Source organism: Excalfactoria chinensis, chromosome Z (genome assembly GCF_039878825.1).
Source record: "Excalfactoria chinensis isolate bCotChi1 chromosome Z, bCotChi1.hap2, whole genome shotgun sequence".
In the NCBI taxonomy this organism is placed as follows: domain Eukaryota; kingdom Metazoa; phylum Chordata; class Aves; order Galliformes; family Phasianidae; genus Excalfactoria; species Excalfactoria chinensis.
The window spans coordinates 30,310,730-30,324,771 of record NC_092857.1 but is presented as its reverse complement, the minus strand read 5'-3'; the positions used below and the strand labels follow the sequence as shown (position 1 = coordinate 30,324,771).

General features: G+C 36.5%; 1 protein-coding gene across 4 annotated transcripts in view; it reads left to right on the top strand.

The window, feature by feature from the left end:
• The window catches only part of NFIB (nuclear factor I B), a 159,870-nt gene that overhangs the window by 79,943 nt on the left and 65,885 nt on the right, over positions 1–14,042 (top strand). For all 4 annotated transcript variants that reach the window (XM_072359588.1, XM_072359587.1, XM_072359586.1 and 1 more), the window contains exon 3: positions 11,244–11,297. In XM_072359588.1, coding sequence (XP_072215689.1) covers positions 11,244–11,297 — 54 coding nt within the window. The remainder of the gene's footprint in view (positions 1–11,243; positions 11,298–14,042) is intronic.

Sequence of the window (14,042 nt, the reverse complement as noted above, 5' to 3'; positions counted from 1 at the left end):
AAGCTCAGCTCCTGCCTGGGGAAGCACGCTGCTGCCAGTGGAATAAGAAAGGCATCACGCGAAAAATGTCTGTTTCAATAAAGAAGAAAACGTGTGCATTGCTGTGGGACAGCTTCAGGCTGCAGGAGGTTTGGAAAAAGCCAGAGGCAGACTGAAGAGCTGGCTTCTTGACTTTAGTGCATCCCGGGATCAGAGCTGTTTGTTTTTGCTTTTGGTTTTCTTGGTTTGTGTTCTGCAAGAGCAAGGTGTGACTAGTGGGCCTTCTGGAAGGCTTGCCTGTCAGTCGCACCCACTGGGTGGAGAAACACAGCCCTAGGCCAAGGTGAATTTCATGAGAGAGTTGGATTTTCTCATGTTCTTGCTGCTACTGATATCATACTGCTGTCCTGAAAAGACTCTATTGTTATTCATGCTTCACTTTTAAGTAGACATTAAAGGGATACTGTTTGTTATTCAGATGTACAGCATCTCCTGGAAAACTGCTTGAAAACATAAAAGCATTTTGGGGCTTAGGAGATTTGCTTGCTATAACTGTTCATAAAGCTAAAGATGATTGTCTAACTAGGCAATTGGTCTAATTTGCGTTTCAATGCAAATTTCAGAAACCTGAGCTAAAGAAAGATAAGCTGCTCTGAATGAAGTCTAGCCTTGAAATTGCACACTTTTCCAAATCCATGGCTCAAAGAACACAGACAGGTTGACTTTACACTGCTCTGAAGCGTTCAGTAGCAACCACAGTGGAAGGAGTCTGGGTCTGAAAGGGAGCTGCAAGGATGGTTTTTTTTCAGAGGTCACAGGTTGTGTGTGCTTGTATTTGTGAGTGCAGGGCAGGGACAGCTGGAAGAGAGAAATGTTAGGCAAAATCTGAGAAGCCTGCAGTTCTTTATTAAAGTCTTGTCATACGCTAGAAGTCAATCATAAAAGAGGGTCTTCTGAAATTACAGTGTATGCACCCCAAATCTTGTGTAATGCACTGTGTCTCATCTGATTACTTCAGGTCAAGTGAGTTTAATGCCTTTCTCCAGGAAAAATACAGAGCAGAGCTGTCAGCTTTTGCTGAGTACTGCTTATGCTTGTGCAGAAATCTGAGTGCTTAAATACACATGCGAAGAAGCTGAATTGTACCTTGAACCTGTTTTGTGGGTACAAGAGGAAGAAGAATGTTTAGAAATGTTCCCAGACAAAGGTTATTGTAAATATAAGCTTACTGCTTTATGCTTTAAAGTTTAAAAATCTGAAAACTTTCTGCAATCAGTGCTGTTGTGGTTTGCTGTTACTCACATGTGTTTCCATTCTTTCAGTAATGCACAAGAGACTTAACACGTTTATCACATCAGGTTTTCTCCTCTACAGAGCCCCAAACATCAGTCATTTTGAGGACTGCTCTGAAAGTAATGCCTCCTCTTTTATAATGTTGGCCCATGATATCAGAGGCAGATGTTGGTGGTACAACAGTTGAGTTTGAACTTTTAGCAATATTCCCTTATATTTTGTTGCAGTGTGAGGGCAGCAGATGGGTAGTCTGGCAGAATGGTGTCTGACATGGAAGTGCTTATGAAGCAATGCTGTGTAGTTGAGTCCCTCCTTGCAGAAAACACTGTACCACTGACATCTGACTTTTTAGATAAAACGTACTATCTTTTTTCAAGTATATAATACTTCTAACTGTTACAAGAACATAGACCAGCTTTAGAAAAGAAACTGAGATACAATGAGCAAAAGTAGCTGAATATGGAACAAGCAAACATACTAATTCAAGGTTCCCAAACTACAGTTTGTATTGTAGTAATTTCAGGAACTTCTCCCTCTGTAGATGATGCTAATTCCTTAGAAACTAACGTAAATGGATGTGCTGTAATTAAACATACAGTGAAAATTACAGAATTACAAAACAGATGCTCCCATGTGATAGTAGCCGCAAAATGACAGAATTATGCTTGGAAAAAAAAATTACCATGAACAGATAGGGTTAAACTTGTTTTAAAAGGCAGTACTGTTGCTAATAGGTGGGGAGTCTGTGGGGAAAAAAAGACAACAAAACAACAAACAAATGCTGATACTCTCTTTAAATTTATTTACTTTTTTAAACTTGAAAGACCAGGTTTAAGCCAATATACTTTTTTTCTTTTTTATTGGCTTCATGCTTTGAAATAAATTGCTCGCCCTTTTATTGCAGAGCTTGCCTCCTCAAATGCAAAATGGAGTTAGCCATGCCCATGCTTCTATGGCACAGCATATGATTCTTCTAATTTTTATTTGCTGTGAGAGGTCAAACTAGACAGAAAATCAATACATTGATTGTATATATATATATATATATTTGTAGTTGTTGCTTAAATACTCCATATATTACCTCTTCCCATTATCAGCTTCTTGTCAACTCACATATGCTGAAAAATAGACATGGTTTTTCTACTTATGCAATTCCAATTAAGTTTATGAACCACAAGATTGAAAGTGTAGGGTGATTTTCTTAGCTGTTCTTGTACACAACCTACTTAGTGCCCACTGGTAGATTTACTTTTTCTTTTGTCACTGATTTTTAATAGCATGTGTGTGGGAACATGGACAGCACATATTTTAACTCTGAATTTTTAGATTACGGCAGATGGAATTAAATCAACTTTGTAAAGAATACAGTAGCACAATGTATGAATTATGTGTGTACACTGTGGCTTCAGACATAAATATCATAAGCTTTATTTTTAACAAAAATATGTTATTTAAGGATCTGTAATGTTTTGCATCAGTATTCTTGTGCATTCTCTTTGAAATCATAGAATGGCTTGGGCTGGAAGGAACCTCTAAAATCATCTACTTCCAAACCCCTGACACAGACAGGGTTTCCAACTGCTATATCAAACATTAGATCAGGCTGCCCAAAGCCCCATCCAGTCTGGCCTTGAACACCTTGAGGGACAGAGCATCTTCAACCTCTCTGGACAACCTGTGCCAGTCTGCCTTACCCTTCTCTCAGTAGAAAGCTTCCCATCTAATCCAAATCTCCCCTCATTTAGTTTAAAACCATTTTCTCTTGTCCCATGACTATCTATGTGTATTTCCTTCCTATTAGTAATCTCCTTTTAAATACTGGAAGGCCACATTGATGTTTCCTTGCAGCCTTCTTCCTGCTGAACAAGCCCATCTCCTTCAGCTTCTCTTCACAGGAGAGATGCTTCAGCCCTCTGATCGTCTTTGCCCTCCTCTGGATCCTCTCCAGAAGCTCCACATTTTCCCAAGTGGGAGGACACAATACTCCAGATAGGGCCTCAAGAGCACAACCATTTCTCTTGTCCATTACACCAGATAGTAAATACAGCAGTGATTACAAATATGGCAGCAAATGTCACTGTAAAGATATACTTAGCAGGTTATAGACAACACTTTGAAAAAACACAATATTTTCCCCACAAACCAACCAAAACAAGAAACAGACAAAAAACCCAATCCTTAATTTGATCAAAATTAGCAAATTCCTTAGTACATATGGTGGTGTTTTGAAACACTACATTCATGCTTGGGTTGTTCAACTCATTTGGTCTTTTCCCTCCTTTCTAGGAGAATACATTAATTATTTCTTGGGCTTCTGAATGCACTGATACTGACTGGCACAGATACTAACTCACGCTGTTTTTTAGCTGAAGTGCTCTTACTTTGGAGTTTCCATGATAAGTGCATAACAAGCATTTTAGCTTAATTGCCAATTGTTTCCCCCCCCCCCCCCATTAGCGTATAGTGTAGTGGCATATTTACTGTTTTAGAAGACTTCTGTCTTTAGAAGAATAGAGAGGCCTCATGAGCCTCTGCTAGTGTTCATGGACTCCCTTGTGAGTTTTTTGTGAGGTGGTGGTTTAGACTCATGAAGTAGTACATGAGTGCAACATTCTGGAAGGCTGAAGAATCCAGTTTTCAATATTGTTTGTTTTAGTGGAAGATGGAATGAAGTTGGAAGAGAAAATGCATATATATCATGCAGTATCTGTTGAACAGTGCTTTCTTTTGTGCTTTTCAGTTGTAAGTAATTTACCATGAAGTGCTTCATCCAGAGCTTTCTAGAGCAACTTTGTGTTGATTTTAACAACCTTTGGCTGAGGCCCATGCTGAACAAAACTGATATATATATATCAGGAATTATATATATTATATATTATATATATTATATATATATAAATATATATATATATATATATATATATTTTTTTTTTTTTTCATAGTCATGTCATCATTACTCCATGTCTAAAAATATTGCCTTGTGTAGAGGAAAACATTTTATCTCCCTGAAACTTTGCTTTACTGCTCTAAAGAACAATAGAAGATAAAATCCTGTCTGCCTGGGAGTCCATGGTAAAATCCACGCTGAATTCCATGAAACCAGGATTCATGCAGAAGTTCTTAGATGCGTGAAAATGGGAGTCAAGTTTTGTCTTTTATAGTGTAATGCAACATAATGAAGTGGCCACTTCATTCATTGGCTGAATGTATAAGCAAGCAAATTTATATTCTTTTCATGCAGATATGAACTCTTTCATGAATACATTTTTTCATATCACTTTTTCTTCTCTGAACATCCATATAAAAGTCTTTCACTGTGTTGTACCTTCTGCTTTTCATTTTCTGAAGAATCTCTAATAAAAGCCTTTTGTGATGCATACCTTAATGTAAAAGGTTTCTTGGTTTCCAACAACAACTTCTGAATGTTTCTGACTGTAGCTAGTATCCACAGTGTCTTCCAGATGGATAAAATTAAGTGTTCATATCTCATCTTTTCCTACTGAATCCAGCAAGTTTTGGAAAGAAACTTCATTCTTTCACATTCATCCACATGTGGCAAGATACCTATGTAAATCTCTTCTTAACGTGCGTGTCAAAAAAGAGCTCAGCTAATATGATGAAGTATGGGAAACATTCATTTCAGGCCATGACAAAATATAAACCCTTTAAAACTTAAGAAAGTTTACATATACACACACAAACACACACACACGCATACACACAGACAGAATATGTACATATTCCAGGCACAACTTATCTTATAACACAGCTGGGGAAAGTTGTTAGGTTTCCAAAATGAGCAACATATGGTCTTTATGAATTGTAAAAGAAATATTTTGAATAAATATGTGTTGTGATTTATTTTACATAAGCAAATAAGGGAATTTAAATTAAAAAGATAAATCTGTGTTTGGGACAAAAATGTGAAATGCTGAGTATGCTTATTGCTATTTAGGTTCCAATAAGTGCTTCTAGGTCCTTGAATTTCTTTCAACTGTATGGAAACTGGATTTACTCCCAGAGTTCCAATTCTTAACTAGGGCAGTTTAAAAACTAAACAAGGACTGAGTCAGTTAATTAATTTAAATGAGATTACAAATCAGAAACGCGTTACGTAATGTTGATTTAATTACCATTTTTTATTTACCTAATTAAAACACTCTGAAGAAAAGTTAACAGTCTTGACAATGACTGGTTGAGTGACTTGGCAGCAGCAGATCTGAGCTACTGATAAAAGAGGAGGTGAAGGTGGGAGCCCGTTGTGACCTGCACTACCCTGACACCCTGAAGCATCATGTGCTGCCTCTGCTTTGCTGCCATCCCAAGTCCCCCAGTGGGACAAAAGTGGAACCATCTTAGCTGCAGAGCTGCCATCACTGACTCCTTGAAGCTCTGCCACTCTCACATCCCACAAGGACAGGCTTTCTGCTGAAACACATGGAGTTTCTTCCTTTTGCATCAGCTATAGGTGAACTTGTCTATTCTTGGAGCCTGTGTGGGAGTGTGGTGGAATGAGATGGTCGATGACTGAGTTGTTCTTGATGTTTTTGCTCCCACTCCAAAGTAAACAGGCTAAAACTAATGATTAAAATTGAACACAGTATCTTCACCAAAGCCAGTCATCTCTGACTGAAGGTACCTGCAGAATTTCTTGGGCTAAAATATGTTGAGCAAATAGGAAAGAGGGATAGATGTTTTAGCTTTTGGTGGCCAGTGGTCATATTTTTCACTGCATTTTTGAGGAACATTTGTGTTAGCAGCAGGCAGCACTGTTTCCAGGTAAGCAGAGAATGCCTCTACAGCAGTGCTCCACGGGCTCCTGATGTGACATGTGCAGGCTGCCCTTGGAAGATCAGCACATCTGGCCTTCAGAGTAGTTCCTATCATCACTCCGTTATGTCTAACTTCATGTTCTGACTTCAGTTCTATAGGCTTCCCAATTAACATCAGCTGTATGAATGTCAAACACATAAAAATCTTCTGGAGATAGCACTATATGTACTTATCCAATCCAACAGTATCATACTTGTTAGCAGTCCTGCTGAATAAAGAATCACTTCTAGAATAAATGTATCAAAATAACATTTTAAAAGACAAATCACTTCTTTGCTGTGAGAGTTTCACTTTGGGTGTCATGACAGAGAACGTATAATGCTATTGAAGAACATGCTGTTGGAAAAAAATGTGAGGCTTATCTTTCCCGTGTGAGGTTCTTTTTGGTCATGATGAAAGCTTTCCTAAAAAAAACAATGTTTGGAAAGAAATTGACAGATGAAGAGATAATTTGGAAAACCTTTCTCCCAAGTACAATGGCTCAGCCATAGAGCTGAAATCCAAGTAGGTTGGGCCATATCTGATCTTGGGGTTTTGTGCTGTGGCTGGGTGAAGCACTAAACAGCCCAGCCTGAGCTCCAGCTATGCTGCTCTGGGCAGGGAAACCTCTCCAGGTCCCTTGTCCCGTGATCCTGGGAAACAACCACTTCCTTCTGAGTTTTCAGTGTTGTGTGGCAATGTAATACTCAAAGATTACAGTCTTTGAGATAGTTGTGACTCTTGTGACCCCACCAGCTGCCAATTCAGATGCCTTATTGATATGTCTTGAACAGCACCAAAGTGATACCTATGTGGTGTCAGATCTTTGTGGTCCTTCATCTCTGCCTCTCCATATGCATTTCATGGAGTATCACAGAACAAATGTGTATTTACATTATGGTAAATGATGAAATTACTATCTGTCAGCTGAGTGAAATGGATGTAAAGATAAATGAAAAGTGAAATCATGGAGGAAGTTTATTTGATTAGTATGAGTATTGAGGAGAATTAATAAGGCATGAGTCAATAATTATTTTATTTTATTTTATTTTTCTGGATTCTATCTATTTCCTTTCAAGAATTTCATCTTTATGCTACTGCAGAGAGCTTTAAAAGCAAAATCCCTTCTAGATTATGAGTCACAAGGGAAGTATAGCATAGCTTACATTTTAATTACTGTATCTTCTCTTAACAGCAGAAAAAAAAATTTAGACATCTTAGGTGGAGAATACTAATAATTCCTCTGGAAACTGTTAGATACCAGTGTGAATTGCATGTCATTACTGGCTAATATTCTTTCTGCTTTCTGCTGTTTCCTTTTATTTAAATTTTCAGATGGTACCCATGTTGAATCAAGGCAGATTCTGCTGAATATGTCAGTAATGTTAGCGTTATGTGAACAGCCACCTGGTAAAAAAAAAGGACTGATTTCAACCAAAGTCATACCAACAGTAATCAAGGCACTAATCAACTTACAACTAGTTTAAGAAGTCTTTATGCATCAAATTATTTGGTGAAAAAATTGAATGAAAAGCCAGTTAGACAGACAATGAGTCTGTTTTATGTCTTTCTCCATCACACTGGAAGAAAAATAAATAATTTTTTAAACTCCAGTGCTCATGTTGTTAAATAAATTAATGACCTTGAGCAGAAGACAAAGAGAGATTTAAAGTGTCTTAACATGCCTGTTGCTTCCTTGCATTGTGTGGCTTTCCTAAAATGTGTCTTTCTCCCGCGTTTGGAAGAACATTACTCCAATTTCTCTTTTCATTCAGTGTTCTGCTTATAAATTAAGTTATTCTTATAATTTATTCCTGTAATGATCATGGTTCTCTTGTTCCTTGTAAGGCTATTTGTATCCAATAAAATCAGAAACAGAGTGCTTTATAATTACTGACATTGGTGAGAGAATTGGATCATCACAGGTCATCTTGGATCTCTATCTTTCATCATGAGAATGAAATGCCTCTGTGTGTTTTAAGTGGAGGCTTACATAGGTTGATTCTCACATTCAGCACACAATGATTCATTACTTTTTTGAAATCACTGAAACCCAAATATGTTAGTAGAATCTACTGCTCAGACAACTGTGAGAGAATTAATCTGTAAAAATCATGTTTGATCAGAACTTAACATAAAGCAAAGCTAAGTCTGACTGGCAAATTATAATAATTAGCTGGCTGTCTATCCCTGTAACTGGAAAATTCCTTGCTATGTTTGTCTTACTATTATGTGAAAAATAGTTATTTTAAATGTCATCCATCTTTTAACTACTGGTTTGTGGATCCATAAAGAAACCATGTTGACAGGGAGAAATTAGGACTCAAAGAAAACTTCTTTACAAGAACTGAAAAATATTTTTTCACTTTATTCAGCTTTTCAGTGAATTTTAACATGAGAAAGCTTTGAAAATTATTGTCTGTTAGGCTATGTTAATCCAGTTTCAAATTTCTGTTCACCCCAAACTTTGCTGCCCAAGCTTTATTGGATGCATCTGCAATCAAACTAGTACTTCATTTATCTATCTGTACTTTAGCCATTACTGTGGACCATTACTGTGTAAAACTGTTCCTTTCTGATAATTTAAATAATGATTCGTATGGTTTGCAGAAACGAAGAATACGTGTTTGAAGGATGTTAAAGTTCTCCTTCTTGATAATGAAGCTCTTATTCTTGTTGAAATACAAGGAGAAGGACATTAGTTCATTAGTTTTAGAGTTGATTGAGTTTTAAAATTAACTGGCTTAAGTTTTTTAACAAGATCTGATGCATCTTATAAAAAGTTGTAATCATTTTTTTAATAGCTACGTAGTATTCACTGTTTCCAGATTTATTTATTTATTTATTTATTTTTTTCTGGCAGTTTAGGAGATATTCCTGTCACAGCAAACTAACTCAAGAATACCAACAAAAGTTCTGATAATGTAGCATTTACTACTAATTGATTTAAAGTACATTTTATTACCTATGAAGAACTATGTGTGTTCCACTGGCTTACTCATGAGAGAGTTATTTTCTCTGAAGTATTAGGAAAACTGCATAATTCGTCTTTACTGAAAGAATAAAGTCCATTACCTTATAGTCCATTACAGATTTTACAGATGACTTTGACTCAGAATAGTTAAAAAAAAAGAAAAAAAAAGAAAAAAAAAAAGCTATTCTAACAGCAAATAAACCGATTTTTAAAGGAATGGTATCAGTGTATCAGATAAAACAATTTTAAATTAAAATTGCATGTTTAGCAGAGCATGACTTTTCTTTACTTGTGAGATCCAGCGAAAAAATGATTAGACATAGGAAAATGAAAATAAAAATTGCTAACTTGGATTCTTCTTGTGAAGAATCTTTCATATAGTTTCAGACCTTTTACAGCTCTTGTAGCTATACACAGAAAAGTAAGTTAGATTTTCTTTAAGGCCCTTTCAGTAAACAATATGATGTCCAGCACATATCAGGGTTTCTGGAAAATTGAAAGAGTAACTCTGACCAGCTATGCTGACAAGAATTTCAGGAGCCCCTGATGCTGTGCAGTGGGAAGTAGTGCCCAAGGGTCCAAGTTCTCAAGGTGTTGGATGTGCAAAATCTGACCAGGAGTTACCCTTCATTCTTCCATAAGTGGGTTGAAGAAAATAGAAAAAATTCTGTGTAGAAGAAATTCTGTGTGAAATTTGCTTTCTAAGTGTGTACTTTGTGCAAGAGTAATTTCATTCTTTATTGTAAAATTTAATTGTGTTCTTAATAGCTTTGGAGCTGGGTTTTACACGTGCCTTGGTTTTCCAGTACTCTGGTAGATCCCCAAATGCTTTCTTGTCTGATGAGTTCAACATTTCAGCTCAAGATAGTTCAGGTGAATAATTTACAGGCCACAGAAGTACATTTTCATTCTGAACTTCTCATCTTCCAAGTCTGAGCTGTGAAATTGATTTCTATCTACCTCAGTTAATACCATCCATACAATTGAGTTTGTGTTATAAACTACTTGAAGGGTGTGTATGTCAAGTCATGTTTGCTAAGTTACATAGCAGATAGTAAAAGATTTTAATGAACTCTAGTTAGCAAGTGGTCTTCTGGGTTGAAGGCTATATTGGCTTTAAGGAGACTGAAGGACAAATATTTATTGATATGTACTCTCTTCCTTTTTTTATCTTCAATAACTCAGACGTTGCTCAGATTCAGTTGGCAGTAAGATTTTCTGTAGTACTGTGGTACAGTCCTTTGGAGGTCCTCTGCTACTAACGAACATGGCTGCACTTAGAGATAATGGAATTTTTATTTCTTTTAATTGAACCCACTCATACACTGAATGAATAGGTTGTGTTTCAATTAATTTCTTCCACTCTGAGTAAAGGAGCATCTTTCATGTTTTAATTTGTTAAAAAAATTATTTTAGCAGAAAAAGGTTTTGTTATATGATTGGTGTGGGAATACACAAAGAAGACTATTTTAAGAGTGATGACTTTTATATTATTTATTGTCTAGTATGCTGACTTCAGATTTCTTTCTCACCTTGATTCATTAAGTGCATGTATCAAGAAGAAATTTGAAGTATACAGGGCTTGTTTTTTAATAGCCTTATGTTACATAACCTTCATTTCACAATAGCAGTTCTTACAGACAAGGAGCACAAAGGCTATATTGTTTTAAAATGGACAGCCATTTCTACAGTGCAGATCTGAGCCTGTGGAAGCATCCTAGGCCTGTTGTGCTTCAAGAGGAGGTTAAAGAAACAGGATTCATCCCTGCGTAGTCCATTAGTTGCCTGATCTGGTACATATTTCTGGTCATTGCCTGAGAAGAAGCTACCTCTGCTCCCTGATTATGTAATATTGTATTTGGGGGATGGAGGGAAAGGGAATGAAAAGCTACTCTTGTAGATGTGTTTACACCCTGAATATTTACCTGAATGACTGTTTTGTCCTTGTTCAGTGATCTATGAGTTTCCCTTGTTAGGATCATTGCATCTTTCACAATGTTTCTGGTTCTGCATAAAATGGGTAACACATAGTGTGTTTGTTCACTAATACCTTCATGTAGAAAGTCAGGGAAATGACCTTTAAATAACAAAGTTAAGTATTAGTTTAATACTGAAGGAAGGTATTAAAAGGATGTGAGATACTTTCAAAACAAATTAGTAAAACATTTCTTTGATTTCTTTATAGATTCTGGACAACCAGGAAGTCCAAGCCACAATGATCCTGCCAAGAATCCACCAGGTAAATATAAGTTCCAGAACATGTGCAATCTAACATTGTTTGAGAACAAAGATACTACTGTTAATAGCTAAAGAGAGCATAATTGATCAGCAACATATTTTGCGCTGGTAGGTACATATAATCGGGACAAGCTGTGATTACTTTAGCTCTTTTAAACTGGCAATGCCTCAATTGTAGTTCCATTAAGATTCATTTATTTTATGGAATTTTTCCTTCAGTTCATGGTTTGTTTGTTTTTTTTTTTTTTTTTTGTTTTATTTTTTGTTTGTTTGTTTGTTTGTTTGTTTGTTTTATTTTCCAAAGTTTGTAAGTGGGGATGGGCTGAGGATTGAGGTGACAAGATCTCTGAATAACTTTAGTTTTCAGAAGTCCTCACATACAACAATTAGTTTTGTCTCAGACAAAACACAACTGCCCTACCTCTAAGTCTGTGTACTGAGTTAACAACTTCTTTCCTTTATTTTTGCTTTTCACGTGCATTTAAAATCCATGTTGTGTTCATCTTTTGTACATCAGGTCAGAGCAGTTTTTTAGTACATGGTTAATGGATCATTTTAGCGACATCTGGCACTTTTTTGAGAGATATTTCTGTGATTTCATGGAAACAGCCCTTTCAAGGATTCTCTAAAAATAAGAAATCAAGAGAAAATCAAAACCAGACATTGCCATTTCACACTGTTTAAGCCAAAAGCTCTTTGTACTTTTGTGAAGTTATCCTTCTAAATCAATTTGGCAGTGCTGATAAATCTTGTAAGTCTTTTGTTTTTTTATGAATTTTATCAGAGTAAGACAAACAGATTTCACAGGCTTCCTCATACTATTACTTCTTATAGAGTAAGGAGTGACTCCTACCATCAAAACCATACTGTAACTTCACATTTCATCTCTCAGAAGAAACATCTATCGTTAATAAGCTTCAGTCAGCTTATTTTGCTTTTTCTAAATGAAAAATGAACCACACTCTAACCAAGAACTAACTGTGTGATGGTAGGCTGTTACATATACATGAGTATTTTCTGGATTTGTTAAAACATTAGGGAAAACAGCCTACATTGTGGCTACACAGTTTTGTACTATGGATACGATCAAAGCATTCTCAGTATGTTTTGGAATGTGCTGTGTGTGTTGGAACTGAATACCCAACAGTGGAAGAACCGCTGTAGCTCATTATAAAAAATCTGCATTCTTTTATTATAAAGAGCAGCAATATATTTCCTGAAGTATGCTGATATGTTTTGGAGTTATGAGGACAGAAGAAGTCAAAAAATTTGTCAAGCTGTTTTCCAAGTGTTTTTGTTTGTTTGTTTGTTTGTTTGTTTGTTTATTTATCTATCAAATATGTGGCATAAATTATGTAGGATAATGTTTTAAAACCCCCTCCTGGAAATCCCTAAATTATCAGCAAATTTACACCTGAAACAAAACTGATTTTTTTTCCTCATAGATAAGCACAGTTTTGTAAAGCTTGGAATATTTGACCTTAGAGAACTTGTTTCAAAATATTTAGATTTGTAAATGCAATGAAAGCCAAATGTAATCATTTTATCATTTTGTAGGATCCTTTATAGCCTCAGAGGTTGAGAAGGTGAAGGCCAGTTGTGGAAACTTATCTTCATTGTTTTAAAATCCTGTTTTAAAATACCATTCAACATTTGTGTGAGGGTGTAGGAGGGTAGAAGTATGTATTTCACTAGTGAGGATCACATCTTTTTGTGTCCAATCCCATCAAGTCTCAGCTTCAACTCCAGGTTACTCCAGAAGGGAGTAGTCTTGCTGCCAAAAACATGAGTAAAAGGGAGGCAGCAGAGGAGCCTTGTAAGCTTTCTTTTGTCAGTGTTGCAGGATAAGACCAGTTGTCCCAGTTTCTGATGAACTCCACTGTCCCAGGAGCCAGCAGGAGATAGCGGCAGAGAAATCTTTTGCTGGACTTATCATGAAACTTTATGTTTGTAATTTGAGCATAACACTTTCTCATACTTTGGAGTCACGGTTGGCGGCATTGTTCCTTTCATCCGTAGCCAAGAGAGGACAGAAAATGTGATCTATGCTTTGCTTCCATTGAAACCCTTCATTTGAGCAGAGACAGTAGCATAATTAGATGTCATCTGTTTATTTGAGGATATATGAAATTCTAGCATCATTCAGCTTCCCTGTGTGATACTGTTTTGAAGTTAAAATGCCAGAGAGAAATCACTGAAGTTTGTGGGACTGCAAAATACAGAGCTTCTGGGCTTGTTCAAGGATATATGGTGGAGTTCGTCCATAAGTCCATAAGTTTGTCCTAAAAGGGAGGACTACTGTCCTGTTCTTTCCTTATTAAACTATTTGACTCCAGACACAGAGGACATTCACTATGAGGTGTTTTTTTTTTTTGTTTTTTTTTTTTTTTTTGTACCAGGCTAGGAGCAGAAGGATTGGCTATGCTGGAAGGGACCTGTTCTTTCAACATATTTTGGTTTGACGCCTGACTATCAAAGAGACAGGGTGTTGGCAAGGCATAGGTGCAGTTAGTGCTTGGATGCCACTACCTTCACAAGGGCTTTGCCAAGGAAGAAGAGATTGGAAACTGAGTTGTAGTTAGTGAGATCGCTGGTGTTAAAAGTGTTTTTTCTAGGTTTGGCTAGACTATTACATTCTTCAGGGTGTCTGGTAATTTGCTGTCTTAACCATGGTAATGTCACTTGCCAAACAAAAGAACATTAAGAGCCCTTGCTGGAATTCTTTATAGTAGGTTCTTAAAAATAC